The sequence below is a fragment of the Choloepus didactylus genome, chromosome 14, assembly GCF_015220235.1.
Source record: "Choloepus didactylus isolate mChoDid1 chromosome 14, mChoDid1.pri, whole genome shotgun sequence".
Classification (NCBI taxonomy): domain Eukaryota; kingdom Metazoa; phylum Chordata; class Mammalia; order Pilosa; family Megalonychidae; genus Choloepus; species Choloepus didactylus.
In genome coordinates this window covers 80362022-80376589 of record NC_051320.1, presented here as the reverse complement: position 1 = coordinate 80376589, position 14568 = coordinate 80362022, and the positions used below count along the sequence as shown (strand labels likewise).

Sequence of the window (14568 nt, the reverse complement as noted above, 5' to 3'; positions counted from 1 at the left end):
AAATGGATCACAGCTCTAAATATAAAACAAAACTATAAAGCTTCTAGAAGAATACATAGAAGAAAGTATTTGTGAACTTGGGTTAGGCAAAGATTTCTTAGATACAACACTAAAACATGACTGATAAGAGGAAAAAAGTTGATAAATTGAGCTTTACCAAAATTAAAAATCTCTGTTTTCTGTTGAGAGAAAGAAAAGACAAGCCACAAACTGGGAGAAAATGTCTGCAAATCATATAGTTGATGAAGGACTTGTATCTGGACTATAGAAGGAACTCACAAAACAATAATAAAACAAGCAACCCAATAAAAAAAAATTGGCAAAATATTCAGACACTTCACCAAAGAAGATAGACAAATGACAAAATAAGCACATGAAAAGATACTCATTAGGGAAATTAAAATTAAAACCACAGTGAGGATGCACTACCAGTGCATACCCCATCATTCAAAAGAAGAGAAAGGTGGACTTCAAATGTTGCATTTTCAAAGCACAGTGGAATATGGATTTTTTTAAATTTAACTAAATGGCTGAACATTGCATCTATTATGCAATGACACTATAGCTGTGCTAAAAGAATATGATATACATATTCTTACAGATACGCACTCATCACAATATTCCAAACTCACAAGAAAGCAATGGTGAGAAAATTAGAAAATTTAAAACCGAATCTCATGAAAGTAAAATTTCTTCATAAAGATAAAAACCAAAAATGAGGCAGCAACAATGTAAGGTTTTGAGTGGCTCATTTGTTAGCCAAACAACGAAAGCTGAGGGCAAGTTAATTAAAACTTATTTGATTACAGCAGCCAAGAAAACAGGTCCAGAGAAAATAAAATTGTTTAAGACTATTACTCTTTTAACAAGAAGAGTTGCTCAAAGAGTTGAGTACACTGGGAGCAAGATCAATAGTCATTTACAAAACAAGGCAAATGGTTTTGAATGGTTTCTTTCTGCTCTTAATGAGTCCACAGATGTTAACCAGACTGCTCAGTTGTTTATTCAAAAAGTCAATGCCAAGGTTGAAATAACTGAAGAATTAACCTCTATGAATAGTCTGCCCTGTGTGGAACAATTACAGGCAAGGATATTTTAAAAGAAATTGAGAAATGTAATTGACAATGAAATAAATGAGGGAGGCTGCATGTGATTTAGGAATCACAAGCTAATGTTTTGTTGACTTCCTTTAGTTGTATATTCAGAAAGAAATTACATCATAGACTAATGCACAAGTTATGAGACTTAAACAGAAAGTTAATGACAATTTTCCACATTATTTTTCAGCTACACGCAAACTAGGGATTTTGGAACCTGCTATTCTAGTTTGCTAATGCTGCCAGAATGCAAAACACCAGAAATGTATCAGCTTTTATAAAAGGGGGTTTATTTGGTTACACAGTGACAGTCTTAAGGCCATAAAGTCCAAGGTAATGAATGCATCAACAGTTGGGTACCTCCACTGGAGGATGGCCAATGGCATCCAGAAAACCTCTGTCAGCTGGGAAGGCATGAGGCTGGTGTCTGCTCTGGAGTTCTGGTTTCAAAATGGCTTTCTCCTGGGCTGTTCCTCTCTAGCCTTCAGCTTCTCTCCAAAATGTCACTCTCAGTTGCTCTTGGGGAGTTTGTCCTCTCTTAGCTTCTCCGGAGCAAAAGTCTGCTTTCAAAGGCCGTCTCCAAAATGTCTCTGTAAACTGCAGTTCCTCTCTCAGCAACTGTGCATTCTTCAAAGTGTCCCTCTTGGCTATAGCAAGCTCTCTCCCTCTGTCTGAGCTTATATAGGGCTCCAGAGAACAAATTAAGGCCCACACTGAATGGGCAGAGCCACACCTCCATGGAAATTATCCAATCAGAGTTATCACCTACAGTTTGGTGGGTCGCATCACCATGGAAACACTCAAAAAATTACAATCTAATCAGCACTAATACGTCTGCCCACACAAGACTGCATCAAAGATAATGGCGTTTTGGGGGACATAATATATTCAAACTTGCACACCTGCCTTGTGTAAGTATACAAGACATTTAAACAGGGTAGAACAGCAGCCATTACAAACTAAAAAATCCTCTTGTAAACAAGAAAGTCTGAATACGTTACCTGGCAGAAAACAGCGTCGACAAGGCAGGCCTTATTAACAAGAATGGTTGTTTGCTGATTAAGGAGTTTCTTTCCTGAAATATGCCAAAAGGACAACCACACTGACAAAGACATGGTTAGTTTTTCTCATGTAATACCTGTTATAAAGATCTTCCTCTCATTTTACTCCAGGCAAGATGCCCACTACGATGAATATGAAATGAAGGATGGGATGAGATGCAAATTGAGAGCGAATTCTGTTATCTTAAAAGCTATCTCTGTGATTTCCTGGCTGCCGAAGCAAATACCATGCTAAAACAATGGGTTTGAGGCTAGAAGTCCAAAGTCAAGGCGTCATCAAGACGAAGCTTTCTCCCAGAAGACTGTAATATTCTGGGACTGGTGTGGTCCTTGGCTTTTCTGTCATGTAGCTACGCACATGGCAGCCTCTCCTGGCTTCTCCCTTCTCCTCCAAGTTCCGTTGACTTCCAGCTTCTGGATGCTCCCTCTGGCTTTTTTTTTTCTCTGTGACCTTCCCTACAAGGCCTTCAGTAATAGGATTAAGACCCATCCTGATTCATCAGGGCCACATCTTAACTGAAGTAACCTCATCAGAAGGTCCTATTTACAACGGTTCATGCCTACCAGGATGGATCAAGTTTAAGAACACTGTTTGAGGGATACATAGCTCCAAACCACCACACTAGCTAAGGTCAGATACTCTAGAAGCAGAGCTTGAGATGGGCATTCTTGTGAAAGTGTTTTATCTTCTCAGAAGGAGAGTGGGGGAATTAGAATAGGGCAGAGGAAGAAAGCAAAGCAAGGATGTGGCTCAGTTGGAGTCTAGCTTCTGCCTGACCCCATGGAGAGCCCTAGAACACTCAATCTCTACCATAGAGTTTGTTACAAGATTGAGGCAAGGGGCACAGTTTTTTACATCCCTGAATTAGTCCGACATTAGCCTGCACTGTCCCCCGGTTGGAGGTGGTGGTGGGGAGAGGGGGGAGCAACTTTCCGGACAAGGGAAGTTCTCCAAAGAGAGGGACAGCTGTGAGCCCTTAGCAACCAATGCTCCCAACAGCTTGAGGAGTGGCACCTGCCCAGGCAGGGCTGGCCAGGCAGGGCATCAACAACTGCAATGGCTGCGTTCACAGATCCAAGTTTTCAGGGCAGTTGTTTCTCAAGTGATTTTGTGAAGCTGGTATACACAAAAAATATTAGGGTAAAAACTCATGTGTAAGTGTGCTTGGAGGAGGGGGGCCAGATGTGTGAAAGATATCTGAATACTTGTCTTCATTGTAGGAAATGTCTATCTGAAAAAAAGAAAATCAAGAAATAATAATACAAGCATGCTACTTAGAAGGACACATATAAATATCAAAAGACTAATTTGAAATTGTTGAAAGTAGACACATGGAACCAGGGGAAAGGGTCACAGAACAGCTGCTTCATCATGATGCTGTGGGACTGCTATTTTTTCAGCACAAGTTTTTGTTGACCTTTATTTGACTTTTTTAAATTGTTTATACTTTAATTTTTAAAAATGAAACTCTATTAGGAAAAAAAAAAATCACAGAGAATCTAGAACCATTATCCATCTTTATCTATTATCTACTATCTACCTACCTACCTATAGCCATTGTGTATTATACTACGTGTGTGGTGTTAGGGATATACCAAAAATTCAGCATCTAGCCTCATATTCATTCAAGCATCTATCTTTGATTCAGCCTTGACTTTAAACTGTCAAAGAACCAAAATCTGTTCTGCTCAGTTTCTGGCCACCCTGTGTGTGATTGATGATCAAAACAAACATGCAAGTTAGTATCATGTCCTAATCAGAAAAGTGTCATTGTATTTACTGTTAATACCTCAGTATTCACTTTTTAATATAGGTAAGCATTCTAAACATCATGTAGAAAGAAATTCTAATGTGTTTCATATGTTGAAATTTTGTCAGCTGAAGTCTATATGAAGATTTATTATTGTTGGAGTGACTTTCTAATAATTTCCAATAATAATGATTATGAAAGCTAGTAAATTTATGTTCAAAACAATAATTATAGCTTCTAAATATTTAAATAAATAAAAAGGGATATAGATTTATATTAACATGGATAAATTCTACTTCTAGCCAAGACAGAGTAGCAAGAATTGATTTACCTTCCACCATGAAAGAACTAAAAAACTGGAAATATATATTTAACAACAGTCCTCAAAGTCACTGGACACAAAGCAAGGAAGGATAGTAATCCACAAGAGATGGAAGACATACAAGGTGAACCATATGAATGCCCCAACTTACTGACGGAAGAGTTCCCAGGCTATAGCACAGGGAGGAGGAACCCGGGTGGAGCCCAGCTGACTCCCTAAGTTGAGGAGGCAGAGTTGGGAGTTGTGAGAACCCAAGACAACTGCAGTTCCCAAGGAAGAATACCAGAGAAGGGAGAGCTGCACAGAGAGAGAACTCCGGAGATCTGCAGACCTTTCCCCTGAAGTGGTCAGCTGAGTAAAGATCAGTACACACATGAGATGCAACTACCAAAGGCCAGGATTAGAGGAAACGATTAGAGGAAATAATAGTCAGAGCTCACACAGAGTGAAGAATAATTCCAGGAGTGGAAAACTTCATAATTCACAAGGCATCAGAGTATGCAGAAATGTCTTCCCTCAATAGTGGGAAAAAAATAAACCTCGACTGTTGTTCTGGGTCTGCCTAACAAAGCTTAAAATCAAGACTTGAAAGGATCACACTGTTTCCAGGTAACTTAAGTTTATTACCAAATAAAGGTCAAGAGTGGTATCCAAAAAAAAAAAATTACCAAGCATGCAAATAAACAGAAAAATATGAGCCATAATGAAGAGAGAAATCAACCAATCAAAACTGGCCTACACATTACACAGATGATAGAATTAGTAAAAAATTACATTAAAACAATTATTCTAACTGTATGCCATATGATCAAGAAACCCAAAGAAAGATTGAACATGTTAATCAGAGACATGGAAAATATAAAAAGACCCAAATCAAAGTTCTAGAGATGAAAACTGCAATGTCTGGGACAAAAAAAACAAAAATAGACTGGATGGGATTAACTGAAGATTATACATTACAAAAGAAAGGTTAGTAAACCTGAAGACATAGCAATAGAAGCTCTCCAAAAGGAAACACAGAGAGAAAAGAAAAAGATAAAGTAAAACACAAATAAAGCAAAAAAACTAAAATGTACAGAGTATCAATTAAGACTGGGCCAACTCCAAGCAGCCAAATATATGTGTAACTGGAATCCTTGAAGGAGAAGGGAGAGTGAAAAATTAATTGAAGAAATAATGGACAAAACTTTTAAAAACTTGATGAAAACTGTAAATCCACAGAGCTTGGTGTTCAAGGAACGCCATGAATAAGAAACATGAAGAATATTATCAAGCCACATCATAATAAATCAGTGAAAATCAGTTATAAAGAGAAAATTTAAAGGCAGACCAGAGAAAAACAAGAGAAGCTAAGTACCAAGGACCAATGAAAAGGATGATAGCACATATTCTCACTAGAACCAATGTAAGCTAGAGGAGAGTGGAGCAAACATTTTAAATAGAATACACAGATGGAATACATAGAAGTAAAATAAGGTTATTAGACTATAAACAAAATAGTATAATTTCACTTGAAGGTAGACTGTGACAACTCAAACTTGTATACTATAAACCCTAAAGTAACTACTAAAATATAACAACAAACAGTTATAGCTAGAAAGACAAAAAGATAAAATTGAATTGAAAAATACAATCCAAAAGAAGGCAGAAAAAGAGGGAGAAAGGAACAAAGAACAGATGGAACAAATAGAAAACAAACCACAAGATGGCAGATTTAAACTTAACCATATCAAAATCATGTTGAATGTTAATGGTCTTAACAACCCAGTTAAAAGAGAGATTGTAAGATTGGATGAGCAAGACCCAACTATATTTTCTCCACAAGAAACACACTTTAAATATAAAGACCCAAAAAGGTTAAAAATAAAAGGATGGAAAAAGATAGCATGCTAACAAAAACCCAAGGAAGCTAGAGTGGCTTGATTAATCTCAAATAAAATTTCAGAGTAAAAATATTATCAGGGTAAAGAGGGTCATTTTGTAATGATAAAGGGGTCAGTTCATCAATAAGACTAACAACACTAACAGAGCTTCAAAATACATGAAGGAAGAACTGATAGAACTTCAAGCTGTAGTTATAAATCTTCCTACAAGGAAACATCCAAGCCCAGATGGTTTCACTAGGGAATTCTACCAAACCTTAAGGAAGAAGCAATGAGTCTACACAAACTTTTCCAGAAAATGGAAAAGGAATACATCCCAACAGATTCTATGAGGCCAGCATTGCTCTGTGATCAAAACCAGACAAAAACATTACAAGAAGAGAAAATAAAGACCAATACCTCTCAAGAACATAAATGCAAAAAATTCTTGACCATGAACTATGTGTATAAGGTAAAATTCTTGTACAGTTCCCTATCACTCCAGTTATTGGAAATGAGGGTGGAGAAATAAGTAGAAAGGAATATTAGCTTCTCAAGTGTGTGTTTGAGAGTAATGGTATTAGAACACAAGAAATCTGATAATGAAAATTAACCCTCCCCCCCACATATTTAACCATGTCTCATCTTTGTTTAAGATCCTTTGACGATGTCCCATTGTCACAGGGCTAATGTTCTTACTAGAGCCTATACTAATTATCCTGGATGGTCTGACCACCTCTCACCTCTGTTGCACAGCCTGATTAACACCCTCTTTCCCTACTCTTCCCTCTCTAGCCCCCCAAATTCATCCACAGGAAACTTGAACAATCTGGCCACACAACCTGGAAAGCTCTCCCTTGTCTTGAGCACTCACCCTTCAGCTCTCAGCTCAATCATCATGTCCTCAGGGAAGCCTTCCCGGCCCTGACTTGGTCAGTCCCTGTTATAGGTTCCTGTTGCATGAAGACCCTCTGCTTCCAGCATTTATCATGGCTGAAATGTTCTGTGGTTTGTGACCATTTGATAGAGTATAAGGGAGTCCAGGATCAAGTCTGGTTTTGTTCAATATTTTATTCCCAGTGTCTACCATGGTGTGTGGCACACTGTAGGGGCTCAAAAACATTTCATTTGTGAAAAGGAGAAAGGGAGAGAGGGAAGAGAATAGAAGGGAAGGAAAGAATATAGACACATCTTGGAGTCAAGGATAAAGTATGTTGAAGCTGAATGAGTTTTTATTTCAATAGCATCTCAACTAGACGGCAGCATGAACATGCAGCAAGAGTTGAAGCATCTGAAAAAGTACTCGATTTCAAAATGTCCCTTTTGGGTGGTGAGAGCTCTGTGAGCACTTCCACTGTTTCGTTTTTTTCTCTATTTACCTGTCATATGTGTCATATTGTTAATCCATTATGCAGTATATCAGATAGAAATACTTTTTGCCCTTAGTAAAAAAAAAAAAATTCCAACAGTGATTTAAATGTGTGTTTGTGTGCATTATTTTTTTTCATATGACAAGAAAGAAGTTCAGAGAGAGACATTTCAGGGCTAGAATAGTCACTCAATGATCTGCTTAAGAAATCAGAACAATCTTAGTATGCCTGACTAGAAGGCAATGCTCCCACACTATAACCAAGTAGAAGGGGTGAGAAAGGAAGACTTGAAGCACTAGATCTGGTTCACATGACCATCCTAGCTGAAAGGCAGACTGGGAAATTTAGTACCTTAGTTTCCCAGCCTCTGCGGTGAGGATAAAGAGAAAGGGGGATTGGGGTGGGTATTGTGTGAGTCAACGTCAGCATCCCCCTCAGAGAGTGGACCCACTCTGGGCCTCCAGTGAAGAAGTTCCTGGAAACAATGCGGAGAATCTGGAAAAGGGTCCACATGACACATTTAAGGGTGTGTAATTTAAGGATGTGTAAATGAGATCCAAGAAGTTTCAGTAAGACAGAAGTAGCTTAACTTGGAGAAGAGGCCCTTACTGCCTTCTGCCTTCACCTGGCAAACCCCTAATCAAAATAAATTCAAATTTAAATTCAGCTCAGGTTTTCCTTCCAGCAGGGAGCCTTTTCAGGTTCTTTCCTTGTCAAATCCTGAATCTGTTTTTATATTGTTCTGAAGTATAGCTGTTGTGAAATATAATTCACATACCATAAAATTCACCTTAAATTCATTTTAAAGGTGAAAAATTGAGTGGTTTATAATATATTCACAGAGTTGAACCATCACCACTAATTTCAAAATATTTTCATTACCCCAAAACGCAACCCCATACCCACTAGTAGTCCCTTCTCATTCTCCCCTCCCCTCAGTCCCTGACAACCTACTTTTTGTTTCTATGGATAGGCCTATTGATCCCATTCATATAAATGGAACATACAAAATTATGACTGGCTTCTTTCACATAACATTTTCGAGGTTCACCTATGTGATACTATGTATCAGTATTTCATTCCTTCTTATTGCTCAGTAGAATTCCATTGTATGGCTGTACCACATTTTGTTCATCCATTCATTAGTTGATGGACATTTGGGTGATTTCTACTTTTTTGACTCTTATGAATAATGCTGCTATAAACATTCATTTAAAAGTTTTTGGGTGGACATGTTTTCACTTCTCTTAGTTACATACCCAGAGTGGAACTGCAGGTCATACAATAACTCTATGTTTAACATATTGAGGAAACATCAAATTGTTTTCCAAAGTGGCTGCAGCTTTACAATCTCACCAGCAGTGTATGAGCTGTGCTGTTTTTTTATTAGTTTTTAAAAAGGTGTTGTGATGGTTAGGTTTATGTGTCAACTTGGCCAGGTAATGGTGCCCAACTGTCTGGTCAAACAAGCACTGGCCTGCTACTGCAAGGACATTTTGTGAACTTAAATCATCAGTAAGTTGACGGCATCTATGGCTGATTACATCTACAATTAAATGTCACATGAGAGATGTTTTAATTCAATCAGTTGAAGGCTTTAAAAGGAGAAGGGATAAATTCAGCAGTCAGAAAAGGGAGTTTTCATCTCTACTTCAGCCAGCCAGCCTCTCCTGGGGAATTCATCAAAAACTTTCATTGGAGTTGCCAGCTTGCAGCCTGCCCTATGAAATTTGGACTTGTGCATCCCTACAATTGCATGAGACACTTTTGTAAAATCTTGTATTTACAGATACTTCCTGTTGGTTGTTTCCCTAGAGAACTCTGACAAATACAGGGGTAAACAGTTATAATCATTTTAAATGAACGATTAGTTTGAAATGACTAGTTTTAGGACATGCCCAGCATGAATTGGCTGACCTGAGGCTGTGCAGAATGGCATAAATTGGGTTTCTTTTCATATGGGTACCCAGGATGGGACGAAATGAATTAAAAATTCTTTTTCTACTTTTCTCATTTTTAATTTCTATAATTTTATATTTAAAACGCACACAAGATACTTGTGTAGTAGTATATGTGCCTAATTTATTAGAAGTATGGAATTAGTGAACAGAGCAACTCAAAGTGCAAGAAGTTTAAAAATATTACCATATTTTAATCTCAGTATCTCCATCAGGTGGGAGCATTAATAGGCAATTAGTATTAAAGCTTGCCAAGGAAGCCTTTAGGGCTTTTACAAATTCCTGGGTTGAGGTGACAAGGACTCCATGAGCCTCCTGAACCCTCTGGTCTTTCCTACTTGGTTCCATTAGAAATTTTTTCCTAACCAGGCCAGGAGAAAACTGTAATGTAAATGAATTTACTTGAATAGAGAAAAGGCTTAGGTTCCAGAATCTTATTTTCTTCCCTTCGCATTTAACTCCTGCTCATTCTGTAACACTCAGCTTAGGCCTTCTTTCCAGTCATCCTGTCAACCTCCCTAACCCAGATCTCCAAACAGAGGTAGCTGCCTCCCACATGTGTGCACATAAAAACTTGTTTATTTCTATCTCATCTCCTAGTACACAGTATTGATGTTGTTTCCTCTGTGTCCATGTCACCAGATAGTGACCCCGCCTAGGACAGCTTCATTCTCCTCTATGTCCCTGCCCCCTGCACGGTGCCCGGTGGAAAGTGCATAGTACAATCTAATTAATGAATGAATGACTTTTCAAAATAAGGACATTCTGCTTTAAGTAAACCAGATGTCTGGCAATACTGTACAGCTAAATTGGGACATGGTGCAAAGATTATGCAGATTCAATGAATGAAAGAATAAACAAATGAAGTATTCACTATATGCCAGTCAGATGTTAACTCATTTAAACCTAACGACTACGCTGCAGGATATATATGAATGTTAGCCTCGACATACAGATGAAGAAACTAAATCTTGAGACTCTTAACTTGCCTTATGTCTCACAGAAACTAGAGGACCAGGAGATGAATCAAGTGGAACCAAACCTGAATTCTATGAAGGCAGAGCCAACGTCAATGTTTTACCACTGCATATTCAGGGCTTGATCTATGTCTATAGCAGCAGTTCAACAAACGTCAGTTGAATGAATTCATCCAGGTGCACCTGACGCCACCTGCCTGTCCACAGGTTATAGAAGGAAGGGAACTCCTCTGGGCTCATCTTCCTCATTGTTTCTCTGCCTTCCTCCCCATACTAGCTCAAGCCCCAGCTGGCATCGCTAACATTTTGGTTTGAGGAGTGCAAGCTGTGCGCACACTTGTGACAAGAAACTCAATATGCAATATGAAAGAGGAGACGATTAAGGCAAACACAGGAAGGCTGTGCTGAGGGATGGGGATGAAAATAAGCAACCCCCTTCTGTGGTTGGATAACATGATGGCCAACATCCACTGGGGGCTTATCATGAATAAGACACCACTCTTTTTGATCCTCACAACAACCCCATCTTCTAAACACATCTCTCACTGCTTCCAGTTCCAAATAGATCTAATAACAATGCATGAAAAATTTTCTGAGAATGCCAAATTTAGTGCCCATTACTCTCTTCAACTAGCATATTTCCACCCCCGCCCTCCCCATCAAAAGCATACCCAGTTTTCAAGATGATTCCAACACTTCCTTTCTGAAGACTTCCTCATTCAATCATCAGAGCTGTTCTTTCCACCTCTGCACTCTCACAGCATAAATCACTCATATGGCACTTTCTTACCGTATTGCAATGATCTGAATACAAGTGTTCTTTCTCTGTGAGGCTGCATGATCCTCAGAGACAGATTGTATTCAATGGATCTTTATACTTCCTGAAGCTCTTGTATAGAGAAGGCATTTAATAAATATTTGCTGAATAACACAAACAGCACCAACCCTGTTCTTTTTGCCACTGTTTAAAGAGGACTAGCAGCCCAGCCCAGTTTATACTGAATAAAGCGACTTTTCTACATTTTCTTCATCAAGCAAAGAAGCTCAATTGGCTTCAAAATGTACCAGAACAAAGCTCCAGAGTGATTCTTAGTAATCAATCGTCCCAATGGCAAACCATGATGATGGCAGTCAGCCATAAAATAAGCCTAGTCTTGCAAAACTTCTGCATAGTATCTCACATTCCCTAGAGTTTCCTATGTTGTCCCTGATGTCACCAGTAGGGAAAGGGAAATGAAAAGGGAGTTTGGGACCTGTGAAAACCTAAGATTTTAATCAGAGATTTAAATAGCTAGCAACTGGTGGCTACTGTACAATCTTAAGTCTGGAAATCTAGTTTCCCTATGACTTAGAGCAGTGATTTTTAACCCTTTTTCTACAAGAAATGTGATATATATGGCATCTTCCCCAAACTCACTGAGAAATACTAAAGAAGGGGAATGGAGTTAACACACTAGAGTAACTCTGTCATATAAAAATGAAGCAGCACCACTATAATGCTTTGATTTGAATTCCAATGTTTAGACCCAGCAATTTTATTTCTCAAATGTTCCTCAAATTCATCCACCACCCACTGCCACCACCCTAGTGCAAGCCACCATCAGCTCACATCTGTTCAACCACTGAAGCCTCCTCATGGGTCTCCCTGCTTCCATCCTGGCATCCCTCCAGTTTTTTCTCCATGCTGTAGCCTGGATGATCTTCAGGAAACAGCACTACATCCTTCACACAACTGATGCCCTGGGTACAACTGCTCATTAGATAATAGCTACATGAGGTAGTTCAAAGAAACCCTCATTTTGCAAATGAGGAAACCTAAGGCCAAAAGAGCATTAAAACTGTGTGCCCAGGGTCAGACACACCTGAGGTTGGAATTAGGATTCATGATTGCACATGTCGACCTCATTTCAATAAGCCATGCCGATTCTCCCAGATATGTATCTTATTCTCAGTGTGGTTAGTGGAAGACAAATGCAAATTTTTGGATCAGTCTAGAGTGTGCTTTCAGTGCCACAAAATAGTAAAATAGATCACCGGGAGACGGGTGAGAATCCAGGCCGAACTGATGCATTAAGGGTCACTTGCACATGGATCCCTTGTGTTCCAAGATCCACCTTCTCTAGCCAACTAGAGAACAGGGCGGCATTCCAGATCCAGGACTATGTGATCCACATGCGGTGCATAGGATTTCACTGGTTGGATGTGCAGGATTTGTGTCTTCCATGGTTTCCTGTGCACCTGCTGAAGAAGAGTGGCAATGCAAGTTTCTGCAGATTCTGCCCACCTTCGCCACTCAGGCTTAGTGGGAGCTGCCAGCACTTTTCTCCCAGAATCTCTGTTAGCTCCATTTTTGCACTGGTGGTTGGTGATAATTTGCTCAGCATAAGGCCAATACTCCTTCTCCATTTCATTGCTTCCAGGAGGCTGGAGATTCTTCCCTGGGAAAGATTCCACATTTTGGTGGATATGCAAAATGCCTCCAGTATCCTGTCGTAGCACTTGGCAGGCAATGAGCCAGCCTTCCTCAGAGCTGGGAATTAGTCCCAGGTTTACTCTGTCTGCAATATTTGACAGCTTCAGCTTCCTGTTATCCCCAAAGTGTATTTGGCATCGATCTGCTACTCCATTGATCTCGAGGTTTTTTCTCAGAGCATCTACAGCATGGGGGTTCCACTCACAGGCATGGACAAAGGCAGCACCAGCATGAACCAGGAATGGCAATGTAAAATAACCAATCCCTGCGTAGAGATCCACTAGCACCTCCCCAGCACAGGGCAGCGATGCCACTCGCAGTTTCTCAGTGATGTTTCCGAAGGAGAACATGCACTGGGTCACGTCAAACTTGTATCGGATGCCATTATCCACATGCTCCACCCAGCCATGGTCGCCTAGCAACAGAGTCACAGCTGGAGTTCGACTGCTATCCGGTGATACCCGCCCTCGTTTTCCTAAACGCTGAACGCCAAGTGCCGAGGCAACAGCCTCCCAGAGTTCTGGTTCCAGATTTTTCCATTGCTTGGCTTGGAAGCAGTCCTCACTCAGCAACACGAGATTGCCATGCCGTTGCCAAGATTGGGGCAAATCAGCCTCTAACTCAGCTGTCCACGTGACTCCCCGGTCCTGCACCCAGCGACTCACCTCAAGACACAGCCTTTGGGCAGGTGAACAACCCTGCGCCTTCTTTGAAGGTAGAGGATGTGCAAGCTGCGTCAGCACACAGGTGCTCCCTGGGGCCACGCGATTCCTCAGCTCCCGCAGGTGCTCCGCAGGGAGGTTCTTGCCCAAAACAGGTATCGCCACCGTGCCATCCGGAATCTTTTCCACACGGTGCAGTCTATCCAGGAGTTGCTGCTGCTCGAGATACTCCCTGTATCGCTGGGTAAATCGAGGCTCAGTTACAATGGCCATCACAGTCTCAGACTTCCCACCTTCCGTCTCCATGTTGCAAGAGTAGTTAGCATTCTCTCGGGTCCCCTCGACGGGCAATTCAGGGGAGGTTCACCTCCTACAGTACATAACCGGTAACAGCAGGAAAAGCGGCGCAGTATCCACTGTAAAGGGGTCGGAAGTAACGTAAAACTAACAGGCCGGAACTAAATGACACTTACGCGACTATTGGCAAATGGCGTCGTCGCTGCCGTGGTGAAGCCGCTGCCGCCATCTTTGTTGTGGTCGACCATTCCTAGCATCAGCCTAGCAAGAAATTCATAAAAAGGAATTCTGCGGTCTAAAAGACTTCAAATTCGCTGGCATCCTCCAGAAATCACTCTTCTTTAGCTCATCAGATGCCTCTGCCAGTCTCTTAATTGCTCATGTCAGAAACCAGAGCCTTTTCTTTTACTTATGCCTCCCCCTTGCCTTTGGCCCTCAAAAACAATCCATTTTCAATGAACTTTACTTTCTACATAGTTCTCCAGGGAATCCTCTTCTCTCTTCCCCAGGGACACTGCCATACACCTGGCCTCTGACTTTTCTCACAGCTTTCTGAAAGGACCCTACCTTTGTTTATTTCACTAGTAACATGCTTTATTTGAATACCTTTTTTTTTTTTTAATTCAGTTTTATTGAAATACATTCACACACCATACAATCATCCATGGTATACAATCAACTGTCCACAGTATGATCACAGTTATGCATTCATCACCACAATCTATCTCTGAACATTTT

At 40.3% G+C, this 14568-nt stretch overlaps 1 protein-coding gene across 1 annotated transcript; it reads right to left on the bottom strand.

Annotated features, from left to right (window-relative positions):
• Positions 1-2588: 2588 nt before the first annotated feature.
• On the bottom strand, positions 2589-14050 carry TRMT12 (tRNA methyltransferase 12 homolog). The gene is made up of 2 exons (XM_037802826.1): positions 12433-14050; positions 2589-3390 (listed from the first exon to the last, which is right to left on the bottom strand). The coding sequence occupies exon 1, from the start codon at positions 13837-13839 to the stop codon at positions 12526-12528; it is 1314 nt and encodes a 437-aa protein (XP_037658754.1). The 5' UTR covers positions 13840-14050; the 3' UTR covers positions 2589-3390; positions 12433-12525.
• Between the last annotated feature and the right edge of the window lie 518 nt (positions 14051-14568).